Source organism: Acipenser ruthenus, chromosome 2 (genome assembly GCF_902713425.1).
Source record: "Acipenser ruthenus chromosome 2, fAciRut3.2 maternal haplotype, whole genome shotgun sequence".
Taxonomy (NCBI): Eukaryota; Metazoa; Chordata; class Actinopteri; order Acipenseriformes; family Acipenseridae; genus Acipenser; species Acipenser ruthenus.
The window spans coordinates 70,881,146-70,904,837 of NC_081190.1; the positions used below are offsets into that span (position 1 = coordinate 70,881,146).

The following is a 23,692-nucleotide window of genomic DNA, read 5'->3' on the forward strand; positions in this document are numbered from 1 at the left end:
GAAAGGATAAAGTCTACCAAAAGATTTCACAGGAATTGAGAAATACGGGACTAAATTTCTCTTTTAAATTGTTTAACGCTGACAGGTATCATTTAAAGCAGAGACAAAAACAAACAAACAAACAAACAAAAACCTCTACTGCTGTTTCAGTAATTGTATTCCATATATTTTTTCCAATGAATAAAGTGATCAGTAATTGCGCGTGTTATTTTGTAGTTCCTTTATAAACCAGCCCTTAACAGAAAACAAATAAATACAAAATAAGTATCTGAAAATCACATTCAATATGTTTTTTTTTAAATATAGTATATTAACATTGCATGTATAAAAACAAGTTGTAAAGAAAAATGTCTTTATGTTACGTTTAGATTTTGATTTTAATAGGCCTACTTTAAATCTATTTTTTCTGATGTGTGTACTGACATTTATCACATACTATCGGTAATGTTTTAAAGTTATTATTAGTAGTCGTAGTTAATCTAACTTTAATAATATGAAATGAAATGGTTTGTATTTGCATTCTGCAACATGTGAAAAACAAATACAAACAAGGTTTTTTTTGTTGTTTGGTTTTTTCACAACACTGTTTCGCGCTGTGCAGTGCAGTCATATTCCCGGTACCCATAGGTAAAAATCATATAAAAGTTGTATGAAGTCTGCAAGTTCTTGCGTGCGCGCCACGTTTGTTGTAGCCCACTTTAAATTACTTTACGATTTAAGCTTGAGTGCCTTAAGTAAGATGACACTGGCTGCAACTCTATTGTCGTTTTTTATACACAAATAAGCTTACTTGATTTGAAAAACGTCATGAACTATGCAAGCCACGGTTTGATTAAATGAGTAGTACACAACAAAATATGACAGCTGAACATTAATTTCAACAAAGAACAACGACAACTTTTTAATGAAAAAACAAATTGTAGCCTACTAAAATAGGATCATTAGCCTATATTATATTAAAACAAAACAATACAAAATAATAACGATCTGGTTCTCTCTTGCTTTAGGATGCAACGTCTATGAGTAAGAAAAACTAAGATAACAACTACCTAGCCTAAGTTTAATTAATTGTTTTTGTAATCTACCAGCGGCTTCTGTTTTAGCTTGCATACACATCGATGTTAATACTACTGCAGACTGGGTCAAACCAATGTTCGTGTTGGGGTGCATATTTTTTTAAATCTATGTCGTCTTTCTGGGGTCCTCTCAATGCCTTTTTAAAAAAAAAAAAAAAAAAAACATTTAAATGCAAAACCATAACAAAACAAGTATAAAGTATTTTTATTATTATTTATTATTTGTCCTGCGGTTGCCTTTATTTATTTTTCCCTCCACCTACTACAACTTTGTATATGATGTAGAATACGTGAATGTAATAAACATCTAACTGTACTCTTTTAAATAAACGTGTTATGATTTTGAATGTGCGGTTCTTAGGGCGGTATTATTGTCATTGCTTGCGCCCCGGCACCTCTTTCTTTACAAATTAAGCACTGGCGCTGCGGTTTACTCCCATATTTCTCAATTCCTGGTAAATCTTTTGGTAGACTTTATAGTTTCGGACAGTACGACCTCGTGATCCATTCTCAAAACAAATCCACACCACTCCTCTGTGCGCCTGTATCCACTGAATTTGACGTCACGTTCCACAGTGCAGCTTCTACTTTGAATAGTGGTGTGAACACACCCGAGCAGCGCTGGGTGGGCTCGGCTTGGCTCGGGTGTGCAAGTGTGAAGTGTGAAGTGTCTGGCCGAGGAATCTGATGAACATGACCGACGACATTGCTGTTGTTAAGAGCGATAGTTTTTTTTGCCGTTTTGGGTGCAACAAATCGATTTTGTTACTCATAGACATTGCATCCTAAAATATATCGCTATAGTACACTTTTTTCATTCAGTGCATGGAACTAGGGTGACCAGATAGCAAGAGTGAAATATCGGGACACTCAGTTGGTAAGGGGAGAAAAGAAACCTTGTGAAATACTAATTAGTTTGCTAAAATCGAGAATGTCGACAGCAACTGTTGGGAGATGTTGCACGTGTCACGTGTGTGACGATGTAGTGCATCTTATTATTTGTCTGTGTGTATTATTTTTTGTTTCACGTATGATTCGTGTGTTATTTTGCACTTTAAGATTTAGTGTTTTTTTATTTGTTTTGCAAGCATTGCACGTTTGTTGTTTGTATATTTGTTAATGATTTATATGTGTTTTTGATGTGCACATTTTTGTATTGTTGAAAAGATACACTACCTGCATTAACACGGACCCGGGATTACTGCAGGACGAGAGCAGATCATTTATTTTGTAGATAATCCTTTGAATTGTACACAGATTAAGATTGGTGTAGTTGACCAGTAAAACTGCACTTGCGGATTTAAAGAGGGCAAACCTTTGAAAACAAGGAAGCAGTGGACACGTACGGTAGCCGAGAGGGTGAATACCTGTGCGCAGAAAGAATCACGAGAGTTATAGGAGGCTGCCGCGACTGGCGCGCTGTGGTGCCGCTGGAAAGGGAAGCTCGAGAGCCGAGACCCCGGAGAGAATGAGACTCCCGGGTTGAGACCGGTAGTAAAGGCGGTCATATAATCATATAATAATAATAAACGTATCCCCTCAACTCAACACCACTCGACCAGCATGACAGTAAACATAGACACAATGAATCGTTCTTACCTTTGTATACCGGCAAGTTAGTGATCAGCAGATGTGTCAGCCGCACGAAGAGCACAGCGTGTGGTTTTCACTAACACTACTGTGCAGAATAAATGAGTCTTTTTCTGTGTAAATATCAGGACTTTATTCCTATGCATCGGGACGTGGGACATTTGCTATGGTTCATATGGTTCATCATTTAAAAACTGTTTAATTCTAGCCTGTCTGACAAAAAGGAAACAGATCTGGGATGTGGTGCTATCCGGCACAAATAACCCCTTTTTAAAAACGAACAACGTTTCCAAAATGTTGCAGCGAAACTACACCTTGTGACTAATAACCTCATTATTCAAATTACCGGTACTACTAGTGGTAATTTCCATAAATAACCCATCATAATCTTTTCCGAAAATCTAATCATATTCCTTAATGAAAAGTACATAATGCCACATTTTTTTAATTAGTATAATTACAAAAATATGAACTTTTTTTAAAATCACCCTTTTATTTTATTAATATGTAATAGAAACAATTAATTGGTTTAAACACTAGATGAAAAGCGTTTGCTCGGTGTGACAGTAATTTTGATGTGAATATCTTTGTTAATTATGAATAATGTGCAAAAGTGCAAAGATTGAATGTCTTCATATTAGCCTTTACCACAAGCTAGACAAAGATTTAAATATGTTCTGTGCTTAGCAACAGGAAATCATAGGATCCTTAAAATTTGTATCCTTACCGTAGTTTTTATATGGAAATTCCAGTAAGTATACCGGTAGAGCAGCAGTGTGGAGTTGTGGTTAGGGCTCTGGACTCTTGACAGAGGGTTGTGGGTTCAATCCCAGGTGGGGGACATTGCTGCTGTACCCTTGAGCAAGGTACTTTACCTAAATTGCACCAGTAAAAACCCAACTGTATAAATGGGTAATTGTATATAAAAATAATGTGATATCTTGTAACAATTGTAAGTCGCCTTGGATAAGGGTCTCTACTAAGAAATAAATAATAATAGTATACTATCAATCAGTTTTTTCATTTTCCAAGGACTATCACACCTAAAAAAATAAATAAATGATACTGCCCATAATGCAGGAGTGTCCCTGATGTTCAAAGAGATAAGAACTGTATAACTGAACTACATTATTACATAGTTTAGAGTTCTGTGCAGTAGGCTAAACATATAAATGCCTACCTTCCTCATTGAACCCTTATTAACTCTCTGTCACAGGCCTGTTCTTTCTACTGCCTGCATCAGCAGGAGGTAATGGAAGTCATGTGCAAGCTCTGCTGAAAATCAGGGAAGCAAAGCAAAAATGTACTGTGCTTTTTTTCTACATCTGTTTTGTTATATTAATAATATAGTTATCAGCAGCACAGATCTTTAATGTGGACTCTAAATATAATAATCTTTTTGAAAACAAATTAAATTAATACGTAGCATTATACGGTATTTACATTGAATGCTTCTTGCAGCTTCTATAATCATTTGTTGTGCCAGCACGATTACTCTTCAGATACAGTATTTGTAAATCCACTGCTGATTTGTATAGTAATTACAGTATCATGATTTCCCTGAATATGCAATTGTCTGCTGTTCACATACAGGTGTAGATGTCTTTAATGACAAGCTGACTCCACACTCAGACCGTTTGTTCCTTTGTTAACTTAATATCTTATTATCCCTGTTTAGATATCTGTCTCTTCAAAAATAATCAAAATCTTTTAATTAGCTCCCCAAATGAATTTCTGCAATGATACGTGCAATTTTGAACCCACTAAATCAAGTTGTCAGGTATTGCTCGGTGTCAACAGAAACATTTATTTCTGCAATATAAAACTAATAGTACAGATACATGAATGTTCACAGAGGTCTGTGTCATGAGGGTGTTGCAGAATATAAGTACAGAGCAGTTTATGAATGTACACCTGGGAACCTCTACATTTAATCATCTATAACCATTATATTAGACCCATTATGTTACTTGCTTGTATGGCAAGTATAGGTTTACATTTATTTTTCAAAGGAAGCCTGAGTTTTACTTAAAAAATAACTGAATCCACATGAATATTAATTAATGAGTGGGAGACAGCAGTTATGGATTTGTGATTTTAAAGAACAGGAATAATATGAATGTTTTAAATAATAATAACACTAATACTATTTTATTTTTGCAGAATGTTGTGTAAAACAGAACTGATATGATATGATGCATTTACCCTAAGACTGCACCTGCATTGAAATACTATTTTATAATAGGCTGTGAAGTTTGGACTCTGGAGTTGCTACAGGGAACTATACAAGAAGGTATTTGCATCAGTGTGCATCTGTGATGTGCACTTCAACCCAAAAATATTTTTAGACAACACAGTTATGAGTTGTTTATTTAAAATATGTAAACAAGTGGACAATTTGACAAGGCCTGCAGGAAGCGCACTATGCATCAAGATAACATACATTTTAATGCACCACTGCTTCAATATCGAATTGTTTTACAAAAATAAATGTATACAACTGTACAGTTTTTTTTGGCAGCATGTGGGGTATATAGATCATATTTTAACACTTAAACATTTAAAACATTCAAAATAGATTTTAACACACTGACTAAACACAGCATTATTTTAAATCCTTTTAGAAGTATTCAACAGGCTGGACATTTAATTTACATAATTGAAACATTTATTAAAATACTTAAAATATCTACTGTATGGTTAGATATGACAGGTTTTTAGTCACAGACAATCAACAACCAACATCTATATTGTGATATCATAGCAATATTAAATATGCAGTACAAAACATTGATAATATTTTTCAGGACGATCGGAATGTTTTTAATTATTTTACAAATTTAGTATTTGATGCTTTAAAATTACCATTATCATAAAAATATAAAAATGCTCTAATGGTGGTATATAGTTGTCTTTGAAATGGCCCTTCCAACATTATTATTATTATTATTTATTTCTTAGCAGACGCCCTTATCCAGGGCGACTTACAATCGCAAGCAAATACAAATACATTCAAGTGTTACAATACAAGTCATACAATAAGAGCAAGAAATACAATAATTTTTTTTTTTTTTCAAGTGTGACAAACCACAATTCAATAATACAGCAGATAATAGTGAAAGTTACATCAGGATATGATTAAATAGTGATAGTTACATCAGGATATGATTAAGTACAAAATACTACAGGTTAAACACTTGGCAGATTACAGTATTCTGAAGTACAGGATTAAATGCAGTAAAATAGGGGGCAGATAAGAGCAAAATAAAGCAACATGACAGCGTCTCATGCAATACAGCCCCCTCTAAATGTATATGAATGCATAACAATTAACAGTATCTTGTAAAATTGTAAGTTGCCCTGGATAAGGGCGTCTGCTAAGAAATAAATAATAATAACAATGGAATCCCTATCAGTATCCAGCTCAGAAGCTTGGTTTTAACCCATCACTAATGGTTAGGTATAAGCAGCCTTGAAATCACTGGGACTTGATGTGCTGTGTATGTTTTATCCAGGGGTAGATATGTATTGCACAAGGCATTGATCTATATGTCCGGTTAGGTAGGCTGATTTTTGTAAGGCTGCCACATTCAAATAACTAGGCACAGCTTTATGGGTCATGAAAATCTGCAATAATTACACAGTATGGCCCAGGATCTCGTCTTCCAGTCCACCAGAAGCTGTTCTCATTTGAGGTACAACCTCCAAAGTCAGAGGCCAAACAAGGCCGGACACCCCCCAAATGGGAAATACAGTTTCAAAGGATGTGGTGAGAGACTTCCAGAACATTTTGGGAAAGGTGGGCTCAGTCTTTATAAGCTTGGTTCGAGAATAGGGCCCATAGAATTACTGTACAGCAAGCCTCCAATGAAAATGAACATAAACTACAGTAAACAAAACTGTAAAATCTGTAAAAGTAACTTGACATGCAATTTGCCAAAATATGTCTCAAGCAGAACATCATTTACAAATATGTGCACTTAAAATAATGTCCATCTGCTGTATCTCAATCTCATTTTAAAGTGTCCTGGAAGCCTTGCCCTGTTGTGTAAGGCTCTGCTGAGCTGGTCTGTTTACAGCTGGTAATGCATGCATAAACACTGTAAGACACTACGGCCCTATTTTCATGTTTTATAATAAATCACTGCAAACCCCAATACAACTGGAGAGCTTGCCTCTGGTTTTGGAGAAAATAAAAAACAACAGAAAACCTCATTTTTCATCTGAGGAAGTAGAAATACTTGCTGATGCAGTTCTCCTTTTATATTAAAGCTTCCTGCAAGGCAAAGAATCAACAGATCCTGTGACCATACAAAAATAGGATGGGATAACGTGTTGAATTGCCGCAATTGTGTAAAATTATTCTTTTGTTTTTTTGTGACAACTGTAGTTTTCAGAAAGCATATATATTTATTCACACGCAGTCACTTCAGTCACTATTTTGGACATGGTACACTGGCTTAAACCTGAGTAGACTCCGATGGATCTTTGATATGGAAAAATGAATAAATAAATGTCGAAATAAATAAACATATAAACATTTATTTATGTATGTATTTATTTTTCATTTTGGCATAAAATATCCTCCATACTTTGAAAGCCCCCCATAGAATCTTAGCTCAGTGGTTATCTTACTGTCACAGGACCGGCAAAGCTGTGCATCGTGGAGTTCTCCAAATCCTCTGATAACTCCTCACATAAATCCCATACTGCTTGTATCTTTAGTCGAAAATGACTAATAATCTGATAATCAAAAAACGAATAAGGTGTCTATACAATCATATTCCCCCTCCTCATTCTCATTCTCTATGCCTGCACCACAACCACTTCAGAAAAAAAATAGAAATCTACCATTCTCGCTTTCAACAGGGTAGTGAAAACAAATTCAATTCATAAAGCACATGCTGCCTAAAGCAATGCAATACCTAAAAAGCAAAGAAAGAGCTCACAGCACAAAAGAATAAATGCTCGTTTGTCTAATTACAAATCAAGAAGACGTATTAAGCTGTAGACCTCCATGTAGTATGGTATATAATAAATAAACATTCAAGAGAACTATAAACAGTAAGGTTTTCAATAAGTAAACAATGTTACACTTAAAAAAAAAACGACATTTACAACAAGACTCCTTTTTGTGGTACTTCATATTTTACTGGCACAGGCAGACCCGCCCTGAGCACATTTACTGCAACTAGCAGGAGCAGCAGGTTTTGTATGTGATGGTGACTGCCTGCAGCTGGCTTTAAGGGCACACACAAGATTGGTGATAATTTTTTGGGGGAGTTGACCAGCTGTTTGCCATATCACAAGCTGTGTATGGCTAATCTTATAAAAGGCTGTGAAAAGTCAACCTTTATTATAGTCAATTGTCACTACCACACTTCAAACATTTACTGTTGTACACTGCAGTAATACATTACAAATACAATACACAAATTATGTAGCATGCACCACATAGTAGTTTGTTTCCTTGGCAGTCCGTGGACTTCTAATACAATGAACATGATACATTTAAATGACCGATATAATATATGCAGACTATGGTAATTAAGTTTCTTCTCATTGTAATGTATCTCACATAACCATAGCCAAGCAACTGGACCCAAGATTTACATACATTGATGTTTAAAAAGAAACCTGCTGTGCACACCAACAAACAAGATAAAAAGAAACACTGTAAGAACATGTATAGCTGAACAAAATATTTTTCTAAAACCGTACTTTAAAGAGCAGACATTTATTTACAAGTACATATCTGATATTCTGGTATGATGCTTTATTCCCCAAAACTGGAAAAGATCTTTTGGAATTGTCATGGTGTTGGATTTGTGGTGATTCTTAAATTAATCTGAAGATGTTGCAACATTAGCATGGAAACACTTCAGTCACTTTGAAATCTTAATTGATTTATTCAGATTTTTCTGAAATGTCTTGAATGCATTTAATTGTATGCTTTGTTTTTCTTTTTGGATAATATATCTTTTTTTCCCATATGAATGGACCCCCCCCCTTCAAAGGTCGATAATTTCAGATTACTGGGAAAATAATGGGCTCAATTTAAACAACTGGTTTAAGTAATGCTTTGGCTTTTTATTTTTAAGATAATTTCAATATCTCTCAGTTTTCAAATAATGTATAATTTAAAAAAAAAAACATTCCTTTCTTTAAAGAGTAAGTAGCAGGGTTCTGAAAAATATAGTTATATGTTTCCCTGTGTTGCTACAACTGTTTAAATAATGTATCTGTAATTTTTATTTTCATTGTTAACATCGTGACAACTTTTTACACTTATAATTTCAAAGTCTGTTTCAAAGCTCTTTTCAAAATGGCCGCCCTAGTGCACTGATAGTGTAAGGATTATTGCCCGCATTGTTAAAAATAATGATCCATGATCTGGTACGGAACAGAAAAACCAGAGCTCTTCCTGCAGTGATTTAGAGGACAGATGTCAAACTCCAGTGCACTAGAGCGGCCATTTTGAAAAGAGCCTTGAAACAGACTTTAAAATTATAAGTGTAAAACACTGTCAGAATGTTAACAATGAAAAGAAAAATTACAGGTACATTATTTAAACAGTTGTAGCAACACGTGGGGACATATAACACTATATTTTTCGGAACCCCGCTACTTACTCTTTAAGTTACCTTAGGAGGAAAAGAGTGTACTACATGCAAAGTGTCCTCTACATACATTTGATGCTAAGCTATAGGATTTACAATGCTTTTTCCAGTTTACAATCCATGCATGTCTGTAGGCTTCATGAATACTCTTCCACAGAAGTGTTTGTGGTGCTGTAGAAGCTCGAACTCCTTGATGTTTTGGCGCTGTAGCCATTGAGGCTGGTGTCTCGAGAAGTGGCACTTTTCTTCCTGGCAGGGTCTGGATTGTCTCCCTCAGTGGGCTCAAAGACAACGGTCATGCTGGATTCCATCTTGGAGACAGTGTACATGCTGCTCTGGCGAGTCGGCTTAAACCGGGTGGTTTTTAGCTCTAATTCATCGTAGGTGGAGATCTTGATGAATGGGCACCAACGGAATGCCCTCTTGAATCCAGCTCTAAACCTAAGTAAGAAATCAAATATATCCTTTGTTAAACACACATGACAGTGTTTAACCCCACAGAATTAACAATACGATAAATCATCAGTATCAAACTTCATAAATAATTACATAGTAACTACTTAAGCATTAACTGTAGATGATCTACTGTGGTGAGTGAGGTGTGCCATTTTTTAAAAATGTGTTTTTAGATTTAGATACATTTCTATTCTATATATATATATATATATATATATATATATATATATATATATATATATATATTAAATCATGGGGCATTTTACAATGTTATTAATAGCATTTATTTTAACAAAATGTTTGCAAGGCTCTATTTTACAGTAGACTCATGCTAATCCAAACCCTGGCAGATCAAACTGACCCAAAATCCAAACCACTGTGTCATAATGAATTACTTGCAAATAACGTCTGTAGAAACCAAAGATTAATATATCTGTGATGAAGGTTATTACTAATATGTAATGAAATACAAGTGTAAAAAACTTAAAACAAAGACTATACAAGGCGTTTTTTGAACGGTAGAGATTCTGATCAGTACTCTGAACAAATAATTAAACTCATCAGAGTCTGGTCCCAACTGGTTCAGTTCAGCGGCAGTCTTCATCAAGACTAGCACCATGATTATGTGTCAGCAAGTGTAAAACACACATTTAAATGTGTATTTGCTAGCATCTCAGATTTTCACATAGTGACAAAAATGCTATTTTCACAATCAGTGGTGGGCTTGAGACTGAATGACTGAATAGCCATTAACAGAAATAATTCAACTAACAATTTACTGCTGATTTACTGGTTCTGAAATTGTTTAGAGGTATGAATGATGAAATGTTAGGTCAATTGACAATATATTTTGAACTTGTTATTCAGTTCAACCAAATCTATTTAAATGTCTGGGTGCCAACAGGCATTTGGAACTCATGTAAATGATCTTATGCCTTCCTTGCATATGAATAAAATTAATGTTGCCAGAAGGAATAACTGACCTGTCCATCTGTCAGAATAGTAGTTCCATTAACTCTGCCACACACTTTAATGAAATAGAACAATAGCAATATAGGGTTTTGGAACAAAATGTATTGATATTCCGTGCATGTTGCTTTCTGAAATCCAAAGTGTATAAAATTCTGTTTGATATTTTTCTTTACACAAGAGATGTCATTTACAGTAATTTGGGTAGATTATGTGTAATGCTTTAAAGAAGCTGGGACAGTATACATCAATTTAATAGTGCTAAAACACAGAGAGTATATGTTCTAAACCAACAAACACTGATTTTACAAACTATATGGCCAAAATAGCTATTATAATGAAACTTCAAAAATGCAAACTTTTATTTATAAGTATTCTTTTATTTGTTTTCCCCCCATTTGCATTGAATGCAGTGCTTACCTGCTATTAAGGCAACAGTAAATAATGGGATTGTACATTGTGGAACTCATGGCCAACCAGAAGATAGAAAGGTACACTTGTTGGATGTATTTCCATCGGTTCCAACGAGGGTATATTCCAGTCAATATGAAGTAAATGTGGTAGGGCAGCCAGCAAATGGCAAACGTCACAACAACAATGATCATCATTTTTACAATCTGAGGGATAGGGAAATAAAAATGTGCTTTAATTTCTACACATACTTATCATACATTACACATTCCCATTCTTCTCCCCCCCATCTGCACAAAAGACAGAAGTCTAAGCAATGATGTCCAAATGCTTTGTTTTGAAAAACAAAACATCAACATAAATAGGCAGAAATGTCCTCCAGTGTCAACATTCGCAGGAATCTGTATCATGTATACATAATGTGATATCATGAACTATAAACATAGACCATGATTTGGCCATTATTGACCATTTTAACCATTGCCAGACTATCCTTGGTAGGCACCGCAGCCATGTTCAAATACGAATCTTCATTCCAAACCATAATCAGCAATTCTTTACCAAACATCTGGGTTGCTCTGCCATTTTGGACAGTGCCCAGTTTTGGTAACTGTTATTCTTTAATGAAGCAGCATTTTCCATATGTTTCCAATTGTTTTACATTTCACAAAGACACCTCCAAGTGTGCTACAGTTGTTTGAGTTGGTATACTGAAGCTTTCACAGATCTAAACCTCCCTTCATACAGTAAATCTTGAGGTCAAGGATCCTTGGCTGCAGCATTTATCAGTATGTCTTTAATCAGTTGTTTTCGGGAAAATATGTATGAGAACAGATTTTTTTTACTCATTTGGTTACTCTCCATATCCAGCCTTATTCCTAGTTTAGAAATGTATCATATTCCTTCGAATTTAAGACGCCCTCGATTGTAAGACGCAGCCCAAATTTCCCACAATCAATTTGAGGAACATTTTTTTTTCCAATTGTAATTACTCGCAACAGTTTTTCTCCCAGTTTGTGAACCGTGCTATGGCTTGGCATGTCGAAAAAATGTGGAGGTCGATTCAGCATTTCCGATCCGTACTGTTTGTCTCCTGTGTTTATTTGTATTATTATTATTATTATTATTATTATTATTATTATTATTATTATTATTATTATTATTATTATTATTATTTAAATGTACTGTTTTGTGTTTGTTTTAAACAAAACAAGGTTTTGTTATTGTTGTTTTACTGCACGGATGGGGTTAAAATCCCCCATCCAGCTAAACTTGTGAGTAATGTGACCATCTCCAAATTAATTAAGTAATTACCAATTGGGAGATGGCCACATACATAAAAGCAAAGCAGCCGCTCATAGAAGGTTGATGAGAGTGGAGAGAAAGTAAGAGAGAGTGGAGAGAAAGTAAGAGAGAGACAAACTTTAAAAACAATTGCTAAGCATGCTGGGTTAAGACCAGCACGATACTTGTTTAAATTATTGTATCTGTTTATTTTGGCCACTGTGCTGTTTTGTTTTGCATTCAGTGTTTTGTTTCTGTTCTCATATTTTATTTATTTAATAAAGTAAGGAGCGCATTTGTGTCTCAACCCTGCAGTACTTGTGCCTGTGTCCTCCTGGTTTGACGTCACCCACCAGCCATCCTGGTCACACATCTTACTAACGAAACGCTGAAATTGTAAAAGCTTCTCTTTGAAATTCCTCAGGAAGCTAATGACGCTTCTTTGAAAATGGCTGCCTGTACGTCATGGATGATTCGAGGTCGGGCAGTAATGTTCTGGTTTGTCTTGTCTTGGCAGTAAGTCACGTTGCTGTTTGTGTACTCAGTCACATCTTTTGTTATGGTTTTATACATGCATCACTATACTCGAATTTAAGATGCAAGCCATTTCTGAGAAGATAAAATGTTTAAAAAGCATGTCTTAAATTCGAAGGAATATGGTACTTTGCATCTGATCCATTTTGCAATCACCCTATAAACTCTGATGACCCTCAATCCTGATCCCAAAGGCAATGTTTAGTCCATCAGTCTGATCCCCGATTCTCATTCAAAGTTCTGCTGGTAATCTCTGATGATTGCCTGTGGTTTTAGCTAGTCACACTAACCTGAACAACTCTATTATTCCACAAATGCATGAGGTGCATTCAGTTGTTGGAGCCAATAACATATTTATTTTTATCCTTCTTTTTAAGTGTTTGAAAACCTTAGCCTTACTGTAAATTACATCGCTTTACATGTTGTAAGGACATGTCTAGACAATTCTTTTTTATTTTTTTTTATTTTAGAGTATCTGAAGTCATTACTGTCTTGGAATTATGGAATCCTTGAATAGAACACACATTAAAATGCATTCTCTGATATCCATTGGATTTTTTAAATAGTTTCTATATCATATAGTAAAAGACTACATGTACCAATTGACTCAAAGGATACATTCTCATAAGCAAGATTCTATAAACTACTCCAAAGAAAGATTCTAATCACTATTTATAGATCTTGCCTTATTCAATCAATCTTTATTTTTGTATAGCGCCTTTAACAAAGGCCGCCACAAAGTGCTTTACATGAAGAAAAAAAAAACTAAAGAAAAAACAAATCACATAATAACAGCAATTGCAAGAACAACAAGAATACCCATAAAATAATGGGTGTGGCCATTCCCCAATTAGATCATTGAGGAGAGGCCACATGTATATAAGGAAGGAGAAACCATTTGTCTGGTAAAGGGAGTTTTGTTGAGTGTAACCTGCATGTTTAAAGTGTGTTTTTCTGTGTTAGTCAGTGAAGGCGAATGCCCAGTCTGACTTCAGTGTTAGTATTCATTATTGTTTTGTGATAAACCTGTTATGTTGTGTTGTTCTGTGTATTACAAGTGCACAACAGTGCTTTAACTGCAGCTTCTTGTCTCTGAGTCTCTCATTTCGGATGCTATCCCACTTCTAAAACTATATGTAGCAGGATAGCATCAGGAATGAGAGACTCACCAAAACTCCCATTACCAATGTGTCAGGGTGTAAGGGGTGTGTGTGGGGGGAATACTGCGTTGGCAGGGAGGGGGTTAAATTACTCCCTGCTAGAAAACACGTGGGAATGTGGCTGGGGCCATAAATGAATGATGTACGGTTAATAAGGCTCCAGCCACAGGTGTATAAAAAGGGCAATCACGGGTGTTAGGGGAGTTAATGTTGGTAATTGTGTGTGTTTCTGTGCTGTTTGTTCGTTGTTATGTCCGTAAGTTTTTGTAGACCTTTTATTTTGGCCACTGCGTCTATTTATCTGTTAATGTGGTTTTGTGTGCCAGTTTTGTGATTAAACGTGCGCATTAGCGCTTAACCTACAGCTTCTTGCTTCTGAGTCTCTCTTCCTGCCAATAACAACTTGGGTTGTGATGCTACCCTGTCACAACCAGACAAAGGATTTCTCCTGCCTTAAATACACATGGCCACTCCCCAATTAGCACTCAATGGCCACTATTTGCAGCAGCAGGGTTTCTGCCCTTCCACACAGACATAGTTAACTTTTGATGAGTATGTGAGCGCTAATTAATAGAAATGTGCTAATATATTTTCACAGTACGTAATCTTAAAGGAATAAAGAGAGATTATACAACAACCAGGCACTACTCTCACATTGTTTTCTATGGAGGTCTGACGTTCTGTTATTACTCAATAACAGATTGGCAAATACAGCTGAGAAGATGACACTATTTAATGACACCTGTTCCAAAACCACTGCTTACTGATTAAATGACCTTACATGAAGGCTTGAGCAATGCTCTCAAAAAGTCTACTATTACAATGATTATTTCAGACAAAGAAGAGTAAATAAATCCATTTACTAGTGATAATGGCGTTGCTGTGGCAATGCCATTATCCTTTCAATACAATACAGACCCATACGCTACGCTCCCCTGCCTCCAGAGCCCGCTCCTTCTCCACCCTTGCTCCGCAGTGGTGGAATGACCTTCCTACAGATGTCAGGACTGCCCAGTCCCTTACCACATTCCGGCGCCTCCTTAAGACTCACCTCTTCAAACAGCACCTGTAGAACTCCTCTGTTTGTATCCTGGGACACTATCACCCTTCATTTAAATGTGCTTTATTTTGCTCTTATCTGCCCCCTATTTTACTGCATTTAATCCTGTACTTCAGAATACTGTAATCTGCCAAGTGTTTAACCTGTAGTATTTTGTATTTAATCATATCCTGATGTAACTATCACTATTTAATCATATCCTGATGTAACCATCACTATTATCTGCTGTATTATTGAATTGTGGTTTGTCACACTTGAACAAAAGTTATTGTATTTCTTGCTCTTATTGTATTACTTGTATTGTAACACTTGAAATGTATTCGCTTACGATTTTAAGTCGCCCTGGATAAGGGTGTCTGCTAAGAAATAAATAATAATAATAATAATTAGGAAGATAATTTACTAAGTCAGTCCATATCCAGGGAATTCCTGAAATCTTTCTGCTCTTATGTTAACTAAGGTAAAGAATATGGATTATTACACCTCCTGTGAATGTGGGTTTCTGGTGTATCCACCAGTGTCACCACAAAATGATTGTTTATATATTGTGGATTGTTTGTTGACCTTGGAGAATTCATGGGGCGACAGCACCCTTGACTTCTTATTACATTTCTATCTGCATCTTGTCTCTGGTGGTCCAATACATCTTCCACTCAGAAGCACACTCAGAACCATCATGAGGCACTTTATATGAGGACAAAGCTGAATAGAAAGCTGGCATTCAGGGACTAGAACAAATGAAGGACATCAATGCAAATTAACATTAGTCGATAGCAAAAAAGGTGCTGCTGTAGCATATCTCAAAACACAGCCAGAGAAGTGTATATTTAGCATCTCACTGTACACTAGAAGTTAAACCTTCTCAATCAATATAATTCAAATACTGATTTTTAAAAAATCTATATTTCTCTGAAGCAGATCTGTACACAGAGGAAAGACATACAGGGGCAACACCTGTTTAAAAATCTTCCTCAAGCAGGAAAACACATTTCTGTCATTCAATCTATCAATACATCCTTTATATATCCTGGTTAAATCAACTGAGAACCAGTTCACATTTTGGAAAATGAAAGCATATATATATATATATATATATATATATATATATATATATATATATATATATATATATATATATAACATTTCAGGTCATAAATACATTTAAGCGTATATGAGAAAACACGTAATTCAAAAGCATAAAATACCTGTTTAAAAATAATATGTATTTATAACAAATACCATGAAAAGGGAGGTGTAGGATTTGAACCCAGAGCTACCACTGGACTGAAACGGTTGTCTTTTTATAATGCATGGAATCCTAACTTTTAATGGGTTCCTTAAACAACAGTCATCCATCTGTGACACCATTAGTCTGTGTGCCCCTCAGGCAAAACTGTCTGGGAGGTGGACCTGCCACGGGGGGCAGTATTGATGTACAGAAAATGGTATGTGCCAAAAGGATACTTGACAGTGAATGTGTAAATTATCAATGAGGAGAGGTTGTTTTGCAAATGTATTGTTAAAAAGAGTATGTGGTGTCTTTTTAAAAGATAACTGCCTCTTTCTGGTCACTATGGTTCCTGTTTTAATTTTACTGGGTTTAAAATACAGATGCGGAAATGAATGGCAAACCTTAGAGACGTAAGGAGGTCTGCAAAATAAAATGGCAGGCCTTATAAACAAAAATAAAATGGCAGGCCTTATAAACAAAAATAAAATGGCAGGATGTATAACACTAAGGGGGGTAGGTTTACCAAAGTGTTGCGCCTGTCGCAATAGTTGCAAGTCCAATGCTATGTGCAACATTTTAGGGAATGCTTTGCGGCAGCAGTTTTTCTTTGCACTTCAATCTTAGATGAATATGTAATTATGGGCGTTCCTACATAAATTCGCAAAAAGGGGATGGCGATACTTCTCAAATATTATAACGAGAAGTTTGAAAAAACTGCAGGCAATTGCGACACTTACAATTGCATCAGTTTGTTAAGAACTTTTGAAAGCATGTTTTAAAACAGTCGCAATTGTTACTAATATTTCCCAGTCCGCTTTTTTTTGTGCATTGCCAGTTGTGCTCAATGCATTTTTGAGGCGAACACCCAAATACCTATTTTCTCCTAAAAGCAGGGTGTACTTACAAGCCTTGAAAACAAATTTCTGACATTTCTGGTTTCCCCAATGTGTTGGGAGCAATAGACTGCACACATGTGTCAGGATGTGTCAGGAGCCTGTGTGGTCCAGTGGTTAAAGAAACAGCCTTGTAACCAGGAGGTCCCCGGTTCAAATCCCACCTCAGCCACTGACTCATTGTGTGACCCTGAGCAAGTCACTTAACCTCCTTGTGCTCCGTCTTTCGGGTGAGACGTAATTGTGACTCTGCAGCTGATGCATAGTTCACACACCCTAGTCTCTGTAAGTCGCCTTGGATAAAGGCGTCTGCTAAATAAACAAATAACACACACAAACACATGTGCTGCTAACCCCTCCAGCTCATTCTGAAAATCTGTATAGGAATAGGAAACACACCTATTCTTTTAATGTGCAGGTGGTTTGTAATTGTACACAATTTAGCACTGCACCCCTGACAAACTTAAATAAAAACATACAGTATGCACTTGGCTTATAGGCTACTAATGATAATACGAATTAGAGGTATAATGCAAAATGTGTTGCTGGTCCCTTGAAATTCATATTAACAAGAATTCACTGTCCTCCCGTAAGTATCATAACTTGTCAATGCGACACCATGATCTATTTTGTGTTAATTGTCTCGGCTGCCAAGTTAATAATAATAATCATAATAAAAATAATAATAAAAAAAAAACACTAAAATAATTTAGTTTCAATTATTGTGTTATTTCAGCGCAATGATTTATACATTTAAAATACATTGAGCACTATAAATGATTGTGTGTGCGATTTTATTGTATTTTTTTAAAACCTGACACATCCTAATGTCGGACAAACATGTCCAGTTTAGCGAGGGGCTACTGTATGATTATGAAAGCTTTTTGATAGAAACACATTTTTTATTTGGTGGGGCCCCACTATAGAATTGTATTGTGATTAAACTGCTTTGCACTTAATTCTCTCTCTTCCGTGGTTTGTTGTAGTCTGTTGATGGTAGAGTAGTAAATGATGGTAGAGTAGTAAAGTTGTTTTTTTTTTGTGTCAGTTTCAGGTTTTTTAATTTGAATTTGTTTTTGGCAGTATTTTCATGCCTGCTTTTAGTGAAAATCTTGTGCCAAGCATCCTTATTCAGACGGTTAATTTATTAATTATCTCCCACACAAGTATTTAACTGGGCAGAACATCAATGACTGATAGGAAGTATACAAAACAACAAGGAGGCAGATTGCAAAAAAACTGAGCGTTCACAGTAAAAGGAAGACATAGGCCCTGAAGTATTCTGAAAGTTTTAGTTATTGTTACATTTTTTTTTATAATAAGATGTTCAATAGTGATAGGATTTACTTGAGGTAACACCAGACTTTACATAATAATGCAGTCAATTACACAGCGTCACACACACACACACACACACACACACAACCCGATAACCTTCACTGTCTGTGTAGGCTATGCCTCGCTGCAAAGATTCTTAGTCACTCGGTCGGCTGACACCCTTTAAACATAAACAAATTAACAAAAAATAATACAGACTCTATCGTCTTTTTTTCCAGACACAAAGAACAAAAAACGGCGCGTTCTCCCAGCTCAGGAACTCCGTATAGCCAGTCTGTTGTTTCTTCATTGTAGGCTTTTTAAAAGAAGCCGCGCTTGCATTTCCGCATCAGATAAAGAAAGTGGAGCAATATTATTGCCAATAATAGACACAGAGTGCGTCGGATCTCCGTGGCAACAGATCAGCAGCAATTTAACATGCAAAACAAGTACAGTAATACCCGTAAATTTATGAAAACAGGAAAACCAGAGGTCTCCTTTTTTGGACTTACTGCACAACTTTCTCCGAACAAATCAATATAATAATTATTACATATACAGTAAATACTACTTTTTTTAACTGTGGCTTATTAGAATCTGATATAGCCTACATCACCATCATAAAGTAGCCTAAGCCATTTTCACAGGTCGGATGGGGAAAATAATAATAAATAAATAAAGTTGAAGTTTATGCTAAGATTGGCGATATTATAATCCGGAGTCAGAAGATTTTACGCGGGAGTGTCCCGACAAAATCGAACATAACGTGTTCATTTTATCACATTATTTATTAATAATGTACATGGGAGGTTGTTGGCTATATAATCACGTCACTTTATACATATTTTCATCAAACAGTAAGAGATAATTATAATGAAATGATCGGATCATGCCCTTTCCCTCTGCACCTTCCTTTTCCTGGCAGCTGCTCGAGTCCTGTAATTTTACTTTTTTTAATTATTATTTATTTGTTTATTTAGCAGACGCCTTTATCCAAGGCGACTTACACAGAGACTAGGGTGTGTGAACTATGCATCAGCTGCAGAGTCACTTACAAATACGTCTCACCGAAAGACGGAGCACAAGGAGGTTAAGTGACTTGCTCACGGTCACACAATGAGTCAGTGGCTGAGGGAGGATTTTTACTGGGAACCTCCTGGTTACAAGCCCTTTTCTTTAACCACTGGACCACATAGCCTCCTTTTCTAGAAGCTGCTGCTGTCCTGCAGGTACCGTCCATCCAGATAAAAGGATGGTACTGCATCTTTATTATTTAATTTAACTTTAACAGCACCCATCTTGATAATAATACGGTCATTAAATTAATAAAGCTGTCTTGGGTAAAGTGGGTGCTGCAGATGCAGCTGCTGCTGGGCTTAGCATCCCAATCCCTGGTCCTCCTCACAAACCCATTGCCGGCATCGTACTGGCTCTGGGAAACTCATGGAGAGATACCAATGGCCGTGCTGAATTGGAGCAACCATATATTACACACCTATTTACCATGGTATCTCTCCTCTGGGTGTGTTGTGTTTTGGTGAACGGTAATGCAGGAAAGCAGCGGACGGGATGGCCAGCTTGTCCTAGTGTGATGTCACTAATAAATTTGTCGTAGCTTCGAGTGAGCTGGACTTTTCATAGAGGTGTCAACTTCAGAGTTGTTTTTTATACACGTAGTCTTAAAAAAATGAAAAATCATTGCACCTCACCTTTAACAAAAACAATGTTATTTTGATTCTTGCACCCATGCTTGTGTAGACGTTATCCTTCGGGTACCCTCAGCTGCAGCAAACCACAACTCAACTCCTGCTATTTCTTAGAACAATGTCGCCCGACTCTCGCAATAGAGATCTTGCTAGGAAGACGCAACACATATTTAAATTAGTATATTGTGGCTCTTTTCATTAACATATTTTCTCCTAGTACATACGACAAAATGTATACTTTGCTAAGTGTCGCAACGAAAATGCAAATTGTGGTATGTTTGTGCTGCGACTGGCCCATCTTAGTACACCTACCCCATAATGTTTACTGTATGTGGGCACTCTTAATATTAACTTTAAAGTGGAGTTCGGGGGCGGGAGTTGGAGCTGCTCTCCTATTTTCTCCTGCCTATCAAAGCTATCTGCCTATTTAAACCACGTCACAATCTAAGTTCCTTCTCTTGAGTTTTGCTTTTTGCAAAAGGGAAACGCCGTCAGAACCCCCACCCCGAGCAACTTTTCTTCAAAGACTGGCTGAAAGCCAAACTGCTCAAAGTCCTTTTCGATAAGGGAATCAATATTCCAGCTACTTCTAGTAGATCTGATCTTTTTCATTTGCTTTGTGAGTCTCTTTCAGCCGAGCCTGTTTTTCCACCTTGCTCTGCCTGATCTCGCTCTACAGCGCAAGCCCCACCCCAAGCTGCTAGCTCTGCTTATGTCATCAATCCAGCTCAGCCTGAAGCCTCAGAGTCGTATCACCCAAAGTAGACATGTCAGAAATGCAGTCACAAATCTTCCAGGATGTCAAACAGTTTATACAACCTTTTGCAGATGCTTTGTCAGCCATTAACACCCATCTGGATGGGATAGATGGCTGTTTTGTTTCAGCAGGAACATCAGCTGCCGCTGCAGCTTTTTCTGTATCCACCCCTCCATCCTCCTCAAGCACTTCAGTCTCTGCCCCTCCTGCCACATCAACTCAGCCAGCCCCTGCTTCAATTCCAACCATAATCATAAAGGAATTCAACCTAGCTTCAGCTTCTTCTCAGTCTGCAGCAGCTGCTCACCGCCACGCTCTTTCCCCTCAATTACGCCATCAAATAATCGAAGGTAAGGATGTTAACCTTGTTGCCATTCTTATTGCATCATCAGAATTCATTGATCATAGAGTTGTTGATTGTGTTGATCTATCAGTTACATTAAAATCCCGTGATCCCCGCCTTCTCAGAAATCTTTCTGTTGGAGAGTTTGTTCTCTCCTTCTCTATCTTCCGGGACGTCCTCTGCTCTGCTTATCCTCATCGCCATGCTGAACTGGATCAGTATCTGTATTACATTGTATAGTTATCTGTGAGATACGGGGAATCATGTTTTTTTGAATACCATAAAGCATTTTCAGCCAAAGCAGCAGCAGCAATTCTCTCTACAGATAACGTTATTATTGATTGGTCTTCCCCAGACAATGATCTCTTCAAATCGTATTTTAAGTGGCCTTCGGGCTAATACATGCAGAGTCTGCGCCTCTCAGCAGCTCTATGCCCAAAAACAGCGGTTTCCCATTCATCCTCCAGACCTCCAGCTATCCCTCCCAGATTCAGGCACCACATAACTCCCCATCAGCAGATCCCAATCAAAAGATGTTTATGGCCACCCCATCAATTTCTCTGGATCCAAACAAATTTACATGATTTGTTATGACATAGTGCAGAATTTATTATGTATAGGGTCCGTCAAATATTTTTTTCAAGGCCCTAAACCAAGTCGTTTATTAGCACTTAAATTAAAACGAAGCCCATTCATCTATTCAAGTTATTCGATCACCCTTAAAAGGTCAAGTGTCTGAACCTAAAGAAATCAACACAGCTTTTCGTTTGTTTTATTCCGACTTGAACACTGCAGCTTGCTCCTACTTTTTAGAAAATCTAGATCTCCCACGATTATCCACTGAAGAAGCTTCAGACCTGGGCAAGCCCATTTCCCTTGCTGAATTAAAATCTGCACTTCAGAGTGTTAAGAAATTACTGAATTACTACTAACATTTTGGGAATTGCTGGGACCACTTTTACTTGAAACACTGCAGTCAGCAATGGAAGAGGGAGCTTTTCATCGCAACCTCAATACTGCTCTGATCTCCTTAATTCCAAAAAAACGTAAAGACCCCACAGAGGGCTTCGGATAATATGCGTCGTTTACTACATGTCATCAATGAAGCTACAAACTTGAATACTCCCTGTGCTGTACTATCTTTGGATGCGGAGAAAGCATTTGATCGGCTTGAATGGGACTATTTATGGTTTGTGCTACAACGCTTTGGTCTAGGAGCAAATTTTATTAATATGATACGTATTATGTATGCCAACCCCTCTGCCATAGTATCGACTTGTACTACTCACTCTGAAACCTTTACTATTCATAGAGGTACCAGACAGGACTGCCCACTTTCCCTGCTTTTATTTGCTCTCTCTCTCTGGAACCCTTAGCACAGAATATTCGTCAAAATATAATAACGTCCCCTATTGAATTTAAACAGTCAAAGCATGCCATTTCCCTGTATGCTGATGATATTCTGCTCTGTGTCGCTGATATTCAACACTTTTTCCCCTCAATTCTGTCAGCTTTTGGTGAATTTAGTGTCTGGTCTGGTTACAAAATTAATTGGTCTAAATCTGCCCTGTTACCCCTTAATCCTGCAGCTGGCAGGGTCCAATTACCATCAATCATTCCTGTAAAAAAGCAGTTTACTTATTTGGGTATTAACATTTATCCCTCCCTACAAACAATTGAGAGAAAAAAAATGATCTGGGAACTTTACAAGGAGTTTGTGAAGACTTACGCAGTTGGACACTCATGCCCACCTCTTTACATGCACCGATCTCTACTGTTAAAATGAACATCCTCCCTCGTATTAACTTTGTAAGCTCCATGATACCATTGCCACCTCCTTCAGGTTACTGGGTTAAAATTGATTCTCTTATCAAGAAATTCATATGGGGGGATAAATAACCTACATTACAACGAGCCAAATCAGCAGTTCCAAATTTTAAATTTAGCTTTTCAAATACGTTTCCTTAAAACCTGGCTGGACCCGCTGTCTTCTGTGCCCTGGCGAGCAATCGAAGAAGCTTTAATATCCCCTACTAGATTTCAAGATGCTTTATTCATAGGGTTTATGCCCAAAAATAATGCTTTACTTTATGGCCCTATTGAAGCTTACTCGATTGCAGGCTGGAAAGCGGCTGAAAAGCATATGGGAATCAAAATTAAATGGCATCTACACTCTCCTATTTGGCATAATAAAGATCTTTTGTCTGGTAGACAGCCTTTCTTCTGAATGTCATGGTCTAAAAAAGGTATCAATACCTTAAATGATATATTTAATGGGGATGGTC

General features: G+C 36.8%; 1 protein-coding gene across 1 annotated transcript in view; it reads right to left on the bottom strand.

The window, feature by feature from the left end:
• Nucleotides 1–5,024: 5,024 nt before the first annotated feature.
• Nucleotides 5,025–23,692, bottom strand: part of LOC117409578 (neuromedin-K receptor-like) — a 35,457-nt gene continuing 16,789 nt past the window's right edge. The window contains exons 4-5 of the mRNA XM_034015840.3: nucleotides 11,132–11,328; nucleotides 5,025–9,727 (exon numbers count right to left, since the gene is read on the bottom strand). Coding sequence (XP_033871731.3) covers nucleotides 9,424–9,727; nucleotides 11,132–11,328 — 501 coding nt within the window. The 3' untranslated portion in view covers nucleotides 5,025–9,423. The remainder of the gene's footprint in view (nucleotides 9,728–11,131; nucleotides 11,329–23,692) is intronic.